This window comes from Gigantopelta aegis, chromosome 9, assembly GCF_016097555.1.
Source record: "Gigantopelta aegis isolate Gae_Host chromosome 9, Gae_host_genome, whole genome shotgun sequence".
NCBI classification, from domain to species: Eukaryota; Metazoa; Mollusca; class Gastropoda; order Neomphalida; family Peltospiridae; genus Gigantopelta; species Gigantopelta aegis.
Genome location: NC_054707.1, coordinates 35546565 through 35558620, shown reverse-complemented (window position 1 = coordinate 35558620; position 12056 = coordinate 35546565). Strand labels below are relative to the sequence as shown.

General features: G+C 35.9%; 1 protein-coding gene across 4 annotated transcripts in view; it reads left to right on the top strand.

The window, feature by feature from the left end:
- Nucleotides 1-10691, top strand: part of LOC121381911 (myelin regulatory factor-like) — a 128818-nt gene extending 118127 nt beyond the window's left edge. For all 4 annotated transcript variants that reach the window (XM_041511324.1, XM_041511323.1, XM_041511325.1 and 1 more), the window contains 6 exons: nt 854-894; nt 1990-2170; nt 3509-3659; nt 4723-4828; nt 7982-8056; nt 9416-10691. In XM_041511324.1, coding sequence (XP_041367258.1) covers nt 854-894; nt 1990-2170; nt 3509-3659; nt 4723-4828; nt 7982-8056; nt 9416-9505 — 644 coding nt within the window. In that variant the 3' untranslated portion in view covers nt 9506-10691. The remainder of the gene's footprint in view (nt 1-853; nt 895-1989; nt 2171-3508; nt 3660-4722; nt 4829-7981; nt 8057-9415) is intronic.
- The last annotated feature ends 1365 nt before the right edge of the window (nt 10692-12056 follow it).

Below are 12056 nucleotides of genomic sequence, written 5' to 3'. Positions count from 1 at the left end.
TCCATATTTACATTGAAATAAAGAAAATACGAATGTACAAAACTTACTGTATTAAGTAATAAAACTTACTGTATTAAGTAATAATTATTATTACTTAATACAGTAAGTTTTGTACATTCGTATTTTCTTTATTTCAATGTAAATATGGATGTGCTAAAAAAAAAATCAGCAAAATGTTTAAACTGGCAAGCATTGTGTGAGATGTTACAGAATCTTATAATATGATATTTTTCCTACATGATATGATTCAAATCACCGCTACGAGTTGTTACTACAAATACATGTATTGTAAAATGAAAAGACTTTTCAAAAATTCCAAAGACAGTGTAACAAGTATGAAGCTTGTGGCATTTGCCCTCACAGGGTTATTTTTCGTTCCAGTCAATACATCACAACTGGTATATCAAAGGCTGTGGTATGTGCTATCTTGTCTGTGGGATGTTGCATATAAAATATCCCTTGCTACTAATTGAAGAATGTAATGAGCTTCCTCTGTAAGACTATGTTAAAATGACCAAATGTTGACATCCAGTAGCCGATGATTAATAAATCAATGTGCTCTAGTGGAGTCATTAAACAAAAGAAACTTTTAACTTTTGCCGGTACAGTAAATCTGTTGGATATACCACAGTGAAAATGCTATCAGGTTTATAGCTGATTTGCAGAAAGACATCCCTCCCATACCTTCCTCAAAATGATTTAGTTCTATCATGTTTGAAGTGTGATCATTTATGCTGTTGACACTTACAACCTAATGCGATCACTACATATATAGTTTTCTGAACATTGTAATCAACCACCTGGAAATATATATACTTGCCAATTTTAATATATTGATGCTTCTCTATTGTAGGACAAAGAAATGCAATTGATTCAAATTTAGTGTCTAGTGCGGTAAGTTTGTTGTTTGTTTGTTTGTTTCTCTTGAAAAGTAGAGGTTAAAGAAAGGGGCCTACATCCATATGTCCACTGGTTGAATTATTGATCCCTCACTTTCAAGTCTATTCAGTGCTTCCCAACTGGTATATTGAAAGCTGCGTGGTATGTCCTATACCTTACTGGCTGATTAACACAAGTGTTGACTGGTATATTGAAAGCTGCGTGGTATGTCCTATACCTTACTGGCTGATTAACACAAGTGTTGACTGGTATATTGAAAGCTGCGTGGTATGTCCTATACCTTACTGGCTGATTAACACAAGTGTTGACTGGTATATTGAAAGCTGCGTGGTATGTCCTATACCTTACTGGCTGATTAACACAAGTGTTGACTGGTATATTGAAAGCTGCGTGGTATGTCCTATACCTTACTGGCTGATTAACACAAGTGTTGACTGGTATATTGAAAGCTGCGTGGTATGTCCTATACCTTACTGGCTGATTAACACAAGTGTTGACTGGTATATTGAAAGCTGTGTGGTATGTCCTATACCTTACTGGCTGATTAACACAAGTGTTGACTGTATTAGTTCATGAATTAGGTGGGAAGTAGCCCAGTGGTAAAGCACTTGCCTGGTGTGCGTCCGATCTAGGATCGATCCCCATCAGTGGGCCCATTGGGATATTTCTTGTTCTAACCAGTGCGCCATTACTGGTATATCAAAGGCTGTGGTATGTACTATTCTGTCTGTGCATATAAAATATCCCTTATTGCTAATGGAAATGTAGCAGGTTTCCTCTCTAAGACTATATGTCAGAATTACCAAATCTTTGACATCCAATAATCAATGATTAATCAATCGGTGTGCTCTAGTGGTGTTGTTAAACAAAACAAACTTTATCTATGCAGGGATGATGATGCATATAAAAGATCCCTTGCTACTAATGGAAAAATGTAGCAGGTTTCCTCTCTAACACTATATGTCAAAATTACCAAATGTTTGACATCCAATAGCCGATGATTAATAAATCAATGTGCTCTAGTAGTGTCATTAAACAAAACAAACTTCAGTTAATGAATTTTTCATGCTTGACCTGTCTGTTTAACAGACCACGAAGAGACCTCAGCTGAATACCGTGGTGGTGGACATCCCAACACAGGAAGGCTCCGACCCACAGGTCATCAACAATGGATACAACATCATTGACGGCAGCTACAACATCATCAACAGCAATGACAACAGTGGCTACAACTCTTACAACGTCGTTCATTACCGAACAAAGAGACAAGGTGAGCTTTAGTTTTCACTTCTAATCATGTTGTATGCAGTATATTGTGTGCTATAGTTTGTTTGCGTCCCTTACCTTTTTTGACACCCAATAGCCGATGTGTATTTTTGTGCTGGGGTGTCGTTAAACATCCATTCATTCATTCATTCGTTCATTCATTCATTCTGGTTTGCATCACGAACAAATGAATGAATGAATGTCTAATGATACCCCAGCACAAAAAATAAATCGGCTATTGGATTTCAAACTGTGGTAATGGAAAAACAATGTGATGATCAACATCAATATAAAAATTCAAGTGTCATATAAAACACAGTGTAACGAACTGTGCAAAAATACAAATATCACAGATAGATACTGACTTTTACTCAAAATTTCAATTTGTGCTGTATTGGCCATTCTCAAAGAGAATGTTACACCCCTGCACCACGGTGAGGTTACAGCACGCGCAGGGGTTTGCATCATGAGGATCTAATGATTTAGCATATAACAGATTTTGATCGTTCTGACCATTTCTCCTCATTTGATCTGCACTGCCAAACTCCTTTGAATTTACCCTATACCACACTTCGCAAGGATCTTCTTGCACTCAGGTCCAGTCAGTGACTGTACACACATTGTGCTAAATATTGCACACCGAGATGAATTTCACAAATTTGTTACTTAAACACAGAGCCCGATGTAAGACCATCACACTCCATCTATAATTGTCTATCAATAGCATGGGTTACATTTAAACTTATATCAAAATATATTATGTGTATTAAGTTTTAAACCCATACCAATTGTATTAACATTTTTTACAAATAAAAATTCCAATGTAAAGCTCAGTGGTACAGCGCTCGCCTCATGTGCGATCGATCTAGGATCGATTCCCGTCAGTGGGCTATTACTCGTTCCAGCCAGTGCTCCACAACTGGTATATCAAAGGCTGCGGTATGTACTATCCTGTTTGTGAGATGGTGCATATAAAAGATCCCTTGCTGCTAATCGAAAAGAATAGCCCATGAAGTGGTGACAGAGGGTTTCCTCTCTCAATATCTGTGGGGTCCTTAACCATATGTCTGATGCCATATAACCTAAAATAAAATGTGTTGAGTGCATCATTAAATAAAACATTCCCTTCCTTCCGTACCTTGGCTGTTTCCACACTATGCTGTTACTTCAGAATCTGTAATAAAAATAATATTTGATGATAATTCATTTTCATAATATGTTATCAGAATTGGTTATAATTTAAAACTTGATATGTTTTTATACGAGTTTTAACATGACAGATTAAGCTGAATCACCATTATTGCATTTTTATTTTTATTTTATTTTTTATTTTTTTATTTAGTGACGTTGGAGACTAGCATCATGGTCAAAGAAGTGAATTTTACATTTGGGCCTGCCTACTGTTTGGAAGACTGTCTATCACACAACAAGTCTTACTTTGCTAAACTAAGCCCATACTTTGGCTATTCTGATCCAGTCACACTGCAGTTCAGGTGAGTAGTGGTCTATTAAACAAGTCTTACTTTGCTGAACTAAGCCCATACTTTGGCTATTCTGATCTGGTTACTGTGCAGTTCACGTGAGTACTGGTTGATAAAACTGCATATAGGCAGGGCTTCTAGATTATGGTAGCCCCACTCCCATGGCTAGTGATATTCAATGTTGGGCCAGTAAATAACTACTATTGCCATGCCCGACGGCTAGTAAAAAAAAGTAGTTAAATGCTGCATCTAAGTCCATTTGGTAAATGTAAATATCTTGCCCCCACCACCACCCCCAATGTTAGTGTTTTTAATGTTTATCTCTCTCTCTAGGTCACATATCCGATGATTACCTTTAGTAAAATTGTATTAACTTAAAGTAGCGCTAGTGGATTTTCAATTGTGGCTAATAAATTATTAAAATCTCTGATCCCATGGCTAGTGGAGTTAATTCTATAAGTCCTGCTATAGGACATTAATTGTTGTTTTTTTTGGAGGGGGGGGGGGGGGGGGGGTTTTTTTGGCCCTCATATGACACTGGTATTTCTGTCTAAAATTCAGTTTCTTGCATGAATTAGTTGTTTTTCACCCTAGTTTAAATCAGTGAAAATAGACACTACATTTAGGTAATCAACAATCCCATAAGACATCTGGATTTAGTTACAATAGAGCAAAACAATAGTCTGTAACATTTAAATGGGAAAATAACCTTTAAAAATAGACTAAGCTTGTCTTCATAACTATTACTTCTCAGAGGTACATGTATGTATGTAGAATAAAATTTTAAAAATACAATTTATGGCATTACAAACACCAAGATAATAATAAACTCTGCGGATGTGTGGAAACTTAATTTCAAAACAAAGAAATATAAGTAATGTCTGTTTTCAAGTGTCACAAAATGTAAAACATTATGTGGTGGGGTTTGAAAACCAGAGTCTGTCACTCTAAGCAGTATAAGTACTTTACATTGTTCTATTACAGGTTTCTTTTTAAAGGAACACAAATAAGCTATGTCACTAACAGTAAAATTAGTATTTGTTATGAATAATACTGACTGTTACATTTGTTTCAGTTTACCGGTGCGTGCGAGAGTGACATTTTGTGGATTTCATCCCTTCAGCCGACAGTGTCTGCCTGAAACCATTGAAAACCCAACACCAAGCCCACCATCACAGTGGGTAAGTGACCATTGTTATTAAACCTAACAACAAACACAACACCAAGCCCACCTTCACAGTGGGTAAGTGACCATTGTTATTAGACCTAACAACAAACTCAACACCAAGCCCACCTTCACAGTGGGTAAGTGACCATTGTTATTAGACCTAACAACAAACACAACACCAAGCCCACCTTCACAGTGGGTAAGTGACCATTGTTATTAAACCTAACAACAAACACAACACCAAGCCCACCTTCACAGTGGGTAAGTGACTATTGTTATTAAACCTAACAACAAACACAACACCAAGCCCACCTTCACAGTGGGTAAGTGACCATTGTTATTAACCTAACCTAACACCAAGCCCACCTTCACAGTGGGTAAGTGACCACAACACAAACACAACACCAAGCCCACCTTCACAGTGGGTAAGTGACCATTGTTATTAAACCTAACAACAAACACAACACCAAGCCCACCTTCACAGTGGGTAAGTGACTATTGTTATTAAACCTAACAACAAACACAACACCAAGCCCACCTTCACAGTGGGTAAGTGACCATTGTTATTAAACCTAACAACAAACACGACACCAAGCCCACCTTCACTGGCGGTAAATCACAATTGTTATTAAACCTAACAACAAACACAACACCAAGCCCACCTTCACTGTGGGCAAGTCACTATTGTTATTAAACCTAAATAAACCCACCATCAAGCCCACCTTCACAGTGGGTAAGTAACTGTTATTAAACCTAAACAAACCCAACACCAAGCCCACCTTCACAAGCCCACCTTCTCAGTGGGTAAGACCCCATTGTAGGTGATGTTATATGTGAATATAGGTCTCACTACACAGTTCACTTCTGGGTGAGAGTTCATTCATCACGATCTACTATAGTTCCTAATTGTGACATATGTTATGGCTCACATATTCACTTCTAGGAGATGGTGAAGAATTAAAACAATATGTATGTTTAATGGTAAGCCTTCTAGCTGTATTTTGACTGGCCTCGGTGGCGTCGTGGCAGGCCATCAGTCTACAGGCTGGTAGGTACTGGGTTTGGATCCCAGTCGAGGCATGGGATTTTTATCCATATACCGACTCCAAACCCTGAGTGAGTGCTCCGCAAGGCTCAATGGGTAGGTGTAAACCACTTGCACCGACCAGTGATCCATAACTGGTTCAACAAAGGCCATGGTTTGTGCTATCCTGCCTGTGGGAAGCGCAAATAAAAGATCCCTTGCTGCTAATCAAAAGAGTAGCCCATGTAGTGGCGACAGCGGGTTTCCTCTCAAAATATGTGTGGTCCTTAACCATATGTCTGACGCCATATAACCGTAAATAAAATGTGTTGAGTGCGTCGTTAAATAAAACACTTCTTTCTTTCTAGCTGTATTTTGCCCATGTCATTTTGTAATATTGTGCATTGTAATTTTGGGACATGGCTGTATAGCGCAAGAGACAGCCGGAGTGAATCGGTTAATGAACTACCTGTTTGGACCGGTACTACAGCCAGATGCGGTCATATAGCAAAAAAACTGAGATGGAAATGTTCTCTGTTTTGGAGTGAAAATAAATGCTTATATAATGTATGTTCGCAATGGTGTATGTTGTTAGTGTCAACGAGAACCCGTTCTGTTGGCAATCTTCTTTTGAAGTTGGGCAATTTAACATGAATGTCAATGGCAGATGACATCTGTGTAGTGAGACCTTAGGTGAAGTTGAACTAATTACTCTCCAGGGCCCGTGTTTATAAAACTTAAAGTCTAGACTTTAATAAAAGTCCAGATTTTAAGGTAATGCTATTTGAATGGTGTTGCCATGACGTTAAAGTCTGGACTTTATTAAAGTCTAGACTTTAAGCTTTATAAGCACGGGGCCAGATCACCGTGGTGATGTACAATACTGAGTATGGTGCCTAGAAAAAAGGTTCATCGCCTATGGTTCGTAACTAGCCCATAATGTACACTGACTCCCACTTTCAAAGTCTCTCAACCGGCCTCGGTGGTGTCGTGGTTAAGCCATTGGACATAAGGCTGGTAGGTAGAGGGTTCGCAGCCCGGTACCGGCTCCCACCCAGAGCAAGTTTTAACAACTCAGTGGGTAGGTGTACGGTCACTACACCCTCTTGTCTCTTACTAGCCACTAATGTTTTCTTCTTCTTTTCGTTCACTTGTTGACTACACGTCGAGGCCAGCAGTGATTTTGAACAACACACTGACCACTAACAATTAACAACTAACCTACAGTCCTGGACAGAAGGATCTAAAAATTATTTCAAATAATATTTTCGATTGGTTTTATGACATAATCATGTTGAAAAACCCTCTCAAATCTTCTCATAAGCTTACGGGGGGGGGGGGGGGGGGGGCAACTGTCCCCCTAGTGCTGAAGCAAATCTTCAAATTTGTACAAAAATTATAGAGATATTTGGGGGGAAAAGTGAGCTGACCTGAAACCTTTTCACCATGTATTTCTATTATTCTACCCACACTATTAGTTGTAATCCACCAGCCTCGGTGGCGTCATGGTTAAGCCATCGGACTACAGGCTGGTAGGTACAGGGTTCGGAGCCCAGTACCGGCTCCAACCTAGAGCGAGTTTCAACGACTCAATGGGTAGGTGTAAGGTCATTACACCCTTTTCTTTCTCACTAACCAACTAACAACTAACCCTCTGTCTTGGACAGACAGCCCAGATAGCTGAGGTGTGTGCCCAGGACAGCATGCTTGAACCTTAATTGGATATAAGCACGAAAATAAGTTGAAATGAAATGCTAAAAATTTAAAAACATGACATTTTTTTCAACATCAGCTTCATCTCAAAGTTGGATCGATTTTGTGTTTTAATAAAACTATTTTGTTATTGAAAACAATTGTGAGAAGCCAATTATATTATTTTGTATGTATGAAACAAAAAATTAAAGTTTTAGTATTTTTGGCCTGATTATATTTTTTTTAGATTGCTGTTCTTTTTTAAAAATTCATAATATTTGTCTCTTTATGATATATATATATGGATTTCCATATTCATTTTATGTTAAAAAAATTCATAAAATGTGTAATTAATTTCTGTTAACATTTAATGATATAAACTGGAACATTATATAGTCTATTTTGTTGATTTCTTTAAAAAGATTTTAATTTATTATTTCTTCTTTCCAGACGAACCTGGCAGAGTTCCGTGTGAATATCGGACTTTACTACAAAACATCCTACAAATTCAGGATTACAACATCTGTAAGTTCTCCTACCTGTCTTTCTATCTGACAGTCTCTGCCAATATTTATTGAAGTCCCCAACCGGTCCAACTGGAGGGGGACAATAGGTTTCATCTCCATCCTTCTCGCTGTCCGTCTGTATCGCATATAGTTTTTAAGACTATTTGTTCGCAGTGCCTTACAATATTAGATGAAAGTTTGTGTATAGTTTTATCATGTACTGTTACAGGTCAAGTTTGACTTTCATGGAAATTTCATGTGAGAATTACCAAATGTTTGACATCCAGTAGTGTATGATTAATTAATCAATGTGCTCTAGTGGTGTCATTAAACAAAACAAACTTCTTCATGGCAATTTACCCATTTTTCACAGTTATAGCCCTTGAACTTTGGAGATATGAAAATTTGTTTTCCAGACTATTTTTTTGTGCAATGCTTCAAAATATTCAGCTGAAATGTTTTGTATAGCTTTATCATGTACTGTTACAGAACAAGTTTGACATGCATAGCAATATACCTCTTGGCCCTTTAACTTAAGAGATACGCAAAATTTGGAGGGTCCAGTAGTGACATGAATTGCTTTAGCAGAACCGGCCTCGGTGGTACAGTGGTTAAGCCATCGGACTACAGGTTGGTAGGTAAAGGGTTCGCAGCCAGGTACCGGCCCCCACCCAAAGCGAGTTTTAACGATTCAGTGGGTAGGTGTAAGGCCCCCTACACCCGCTTCTCTCTCACTAACCACTAACCAACTAACAACTAACCCACTATCCTGGACAGACCACCCAGATAGTTGAGGTGTGTGCCCTGGACAGTGTGCTTAAACCTTAATTGGATATAATTCAAAAATAAGTTGAAATCAAATGAACTTTTTTAGAAGTACTCCCAGAATGCTTATTAAAAAGATTTAAAAACAAGTACTCATTTCAAACTTAATACACATTGTTCCATATCTTGTCATCTCAGGGTTTCAATGGTTGTGCTATGATACATTGCTTATTGTCCTATTAGTATTTGAATGTCAGTTTTTAATTGTTCCAGTATTTGTTCACCGTTTAAAAATTCAACCACTTCACTTCTTTTTAAACTCGTAAAGCAAGAGTCCAGAGCTTACATACTTACAGAATTGGTGAAATTTGTCACTTTATTAACAAATAATGTTTTATATTGAAAACAAGCCATATGTTTATGGTTTCATTAACAGAAAGCAAACTAATGAAAAGTTACCTAGCAGTTGAGACTAAAAATTCATTAATTTATTTTATTATTATTATTTTGGGGTTAAATTATTAAAAATCTTTTTTATTGTTATGAATGCAAAATGGAAGTCTGTACAGTTTGTCTTTCAGTAACAGGAGCTTGTGTTTTTCTTTCTTTGCAGAGAACAATTAGAAACCTATGTAATCAGGTACAAACCTCCGATAATTTCTACGAATACAACTTATACTTTCAACGGACCTGTGAGGAGTAATAACGGACAGGTGGAAGTAACCGCAGTATTGCTTTATTCTTTACCATGTGTGTAAGTGTAAAGCCACTGGAATTTTAACTTATGCAGCATAAATGACTGACAAAATGTTTTACTGCGTGTGAACACAGATGTGAATATTCATGTCGCTGAATATTCATGAAGAAAGGACCAAGTTTCTGGAACCACACAAGATAACAAATGTTAATGTTCCCAATTTAGAGAAAGAGAGAACAAAATGTAATGTCTAAAATGAACAAAAAAAGAAAAAGATTTTTCATCTTTTGTAATCAACGTCACAAAGTGTGGAAAATACAGAATGAATAGTGTTACAGATGTGAAAAACTTTCATTGTGATGGAAGGATGGAGTTTAATACTAGATTGATTTCTGTAACAAAATTATATGAGTGAGGGGAGTTTGTTGTCTGGTGGATAGAACAAAACGACAAATGTTTTCGTTATGGATTCATAACAATTGTGATTCCTAAAATACGTGACTTATGGGAGCTGTCCAAGCCATACCAGTATGATGGGTACAGATATTCATAGCTACAAGGAGAATGTAAAATTCTTAATACAGTTTGTATTTGATCCCACAAGACTCGTACATTTTATCTTTTGTTACTAGGCTACAAAATGTTGAGCAGTTACAACTATATTTCTTGGATTAGTTATTTGTTGATATATATTTTGTTTTGTTAAGCCAGATGTAATTTTATCACTGGAGTATACATGTACACGTATTTGCTTGTTACAAATGTATCACCATATCACTTTGTGAAGACGATTGTATTGCTAGATACTCAGAAAGATGTTTACGCTAACAAATTTTAGAACAACCTGAAATATATTGATAATGGAATGTCTTAACTATAATTTGTTTTTGATTTGTAGTTGCACAAAAACATGATTTTATCATTTGTTTGATATACTCAGGCTTTTCTTATTGTTTGCATAAAAAGATATTAACTGAAATTAGAAAGAATTATGATATTTTCAATTTGATTTTTATAAATCAAACTTTGGTGCAAAATATGTTTATTTAGACTTACATTTCTTCCATTACTGTAATAGAAAGATAAAATATCTTTTTTTTTCTCAGTATGCAGAATGATGTATTATGTTTCTTTAAACATAATGATATGGAAATGTTTATGTTTTTCAAATGCTTTTATTGTTTAACACATAACAGACATATCCAAACACAATGAGTTTCCATACATTGAAGTTTCGTTTTTGTTTTAACAATATGCAGTTATGTTACTAAAAATATTTTCACAAGAGTAAAAATTGTCTCTTTGAATTTAAATTTGTGAACAAAAAAAAAAATTCTCTTTGAATTTAAATTTGTGAAAAAAATAAAAAGCTAAAAATAAGATAAAACAGATGTCAAAATATTGCCGTCCTAACTGGTTTTTGACAGTCACTATCAACATATGCCATTATAATGTTCTGCCTATTAGAATGTCAATAATTTTACGCTTATATTCACACTTTAGTCTAAGTCAGTCATGTTCGGTCTGGAAGGTTTTGATTTTGTCTGGCAAAATATTTAGCTTTCTGGACCGAACGTCCGGCAGGAATTTCAACCAATTTCAATCCTTGCACACTATTAAATCATTGCATGTTGTAGTTAAATGTCGGGTGATAGCCACTTTGTATTACAACTTTGTATCTTTAGAATACTTGAAATGTCTCTTACATACAAATATATGTATACTGACCAACAAAAGAAATGCAGATATTAATTCAGTTTTATTTAATTTATTCAAATTTATTCAGATTTGAATCCCATTAGTTTTTGTGTGTATTAAAATTATGAATGTCTTGTGAGTATTTTGACAGTCTTATTTATCAAATTCATTTTATTATATATATATATATATATATATATATATATATATATATATATATATATATATATATACAGTAGAATCTCATTGGGTCGACCTCAGAAGGGACGAATGTACTGCAACGCTCGGACCAAACACGAAGTCCCGAGTTACACTTACACCATGTTGACCGAATGGTTAGGTCGAACTACCTGACGGGTCGAACACTTTCTCGAGCACCGACAGGGTTCAAGCCAACGGGATTCAACTGTATATTAAAATATCAGCATTTCTTTTGTTGTTTAGTATATTTGGACCTGTATATTATATAGACACCTGCTCACAAAGGCATTTAGCTGGCTTTATTGATGGGGCTCACTGAGGCAGGAAACTGGTTTATGTATTGTACCAATACCGGTATATTATTTAAATAAGCTTATGGGTTTCTTATATATATATATATATTGTATAAATAAGCTTGTTTCTTTTTATAAATATATCTTATCTATATGTATGTATGCAATGTTTGTTGTTTTGATATATGTGTATTAGGTTCTGTTTATTCAGTTCCTTTTTGCCCACCTATGGTCACAGTAACTTTAAAAAAAAAAAAAAAATTTTCCACTTGTAACATTCATAACAAATTGTTACCATTGAATAGGTTAGTAGTACAGTATATTATGTTTGTTAAAATTTCGGAATATCTGAACTTTTCAAGTCA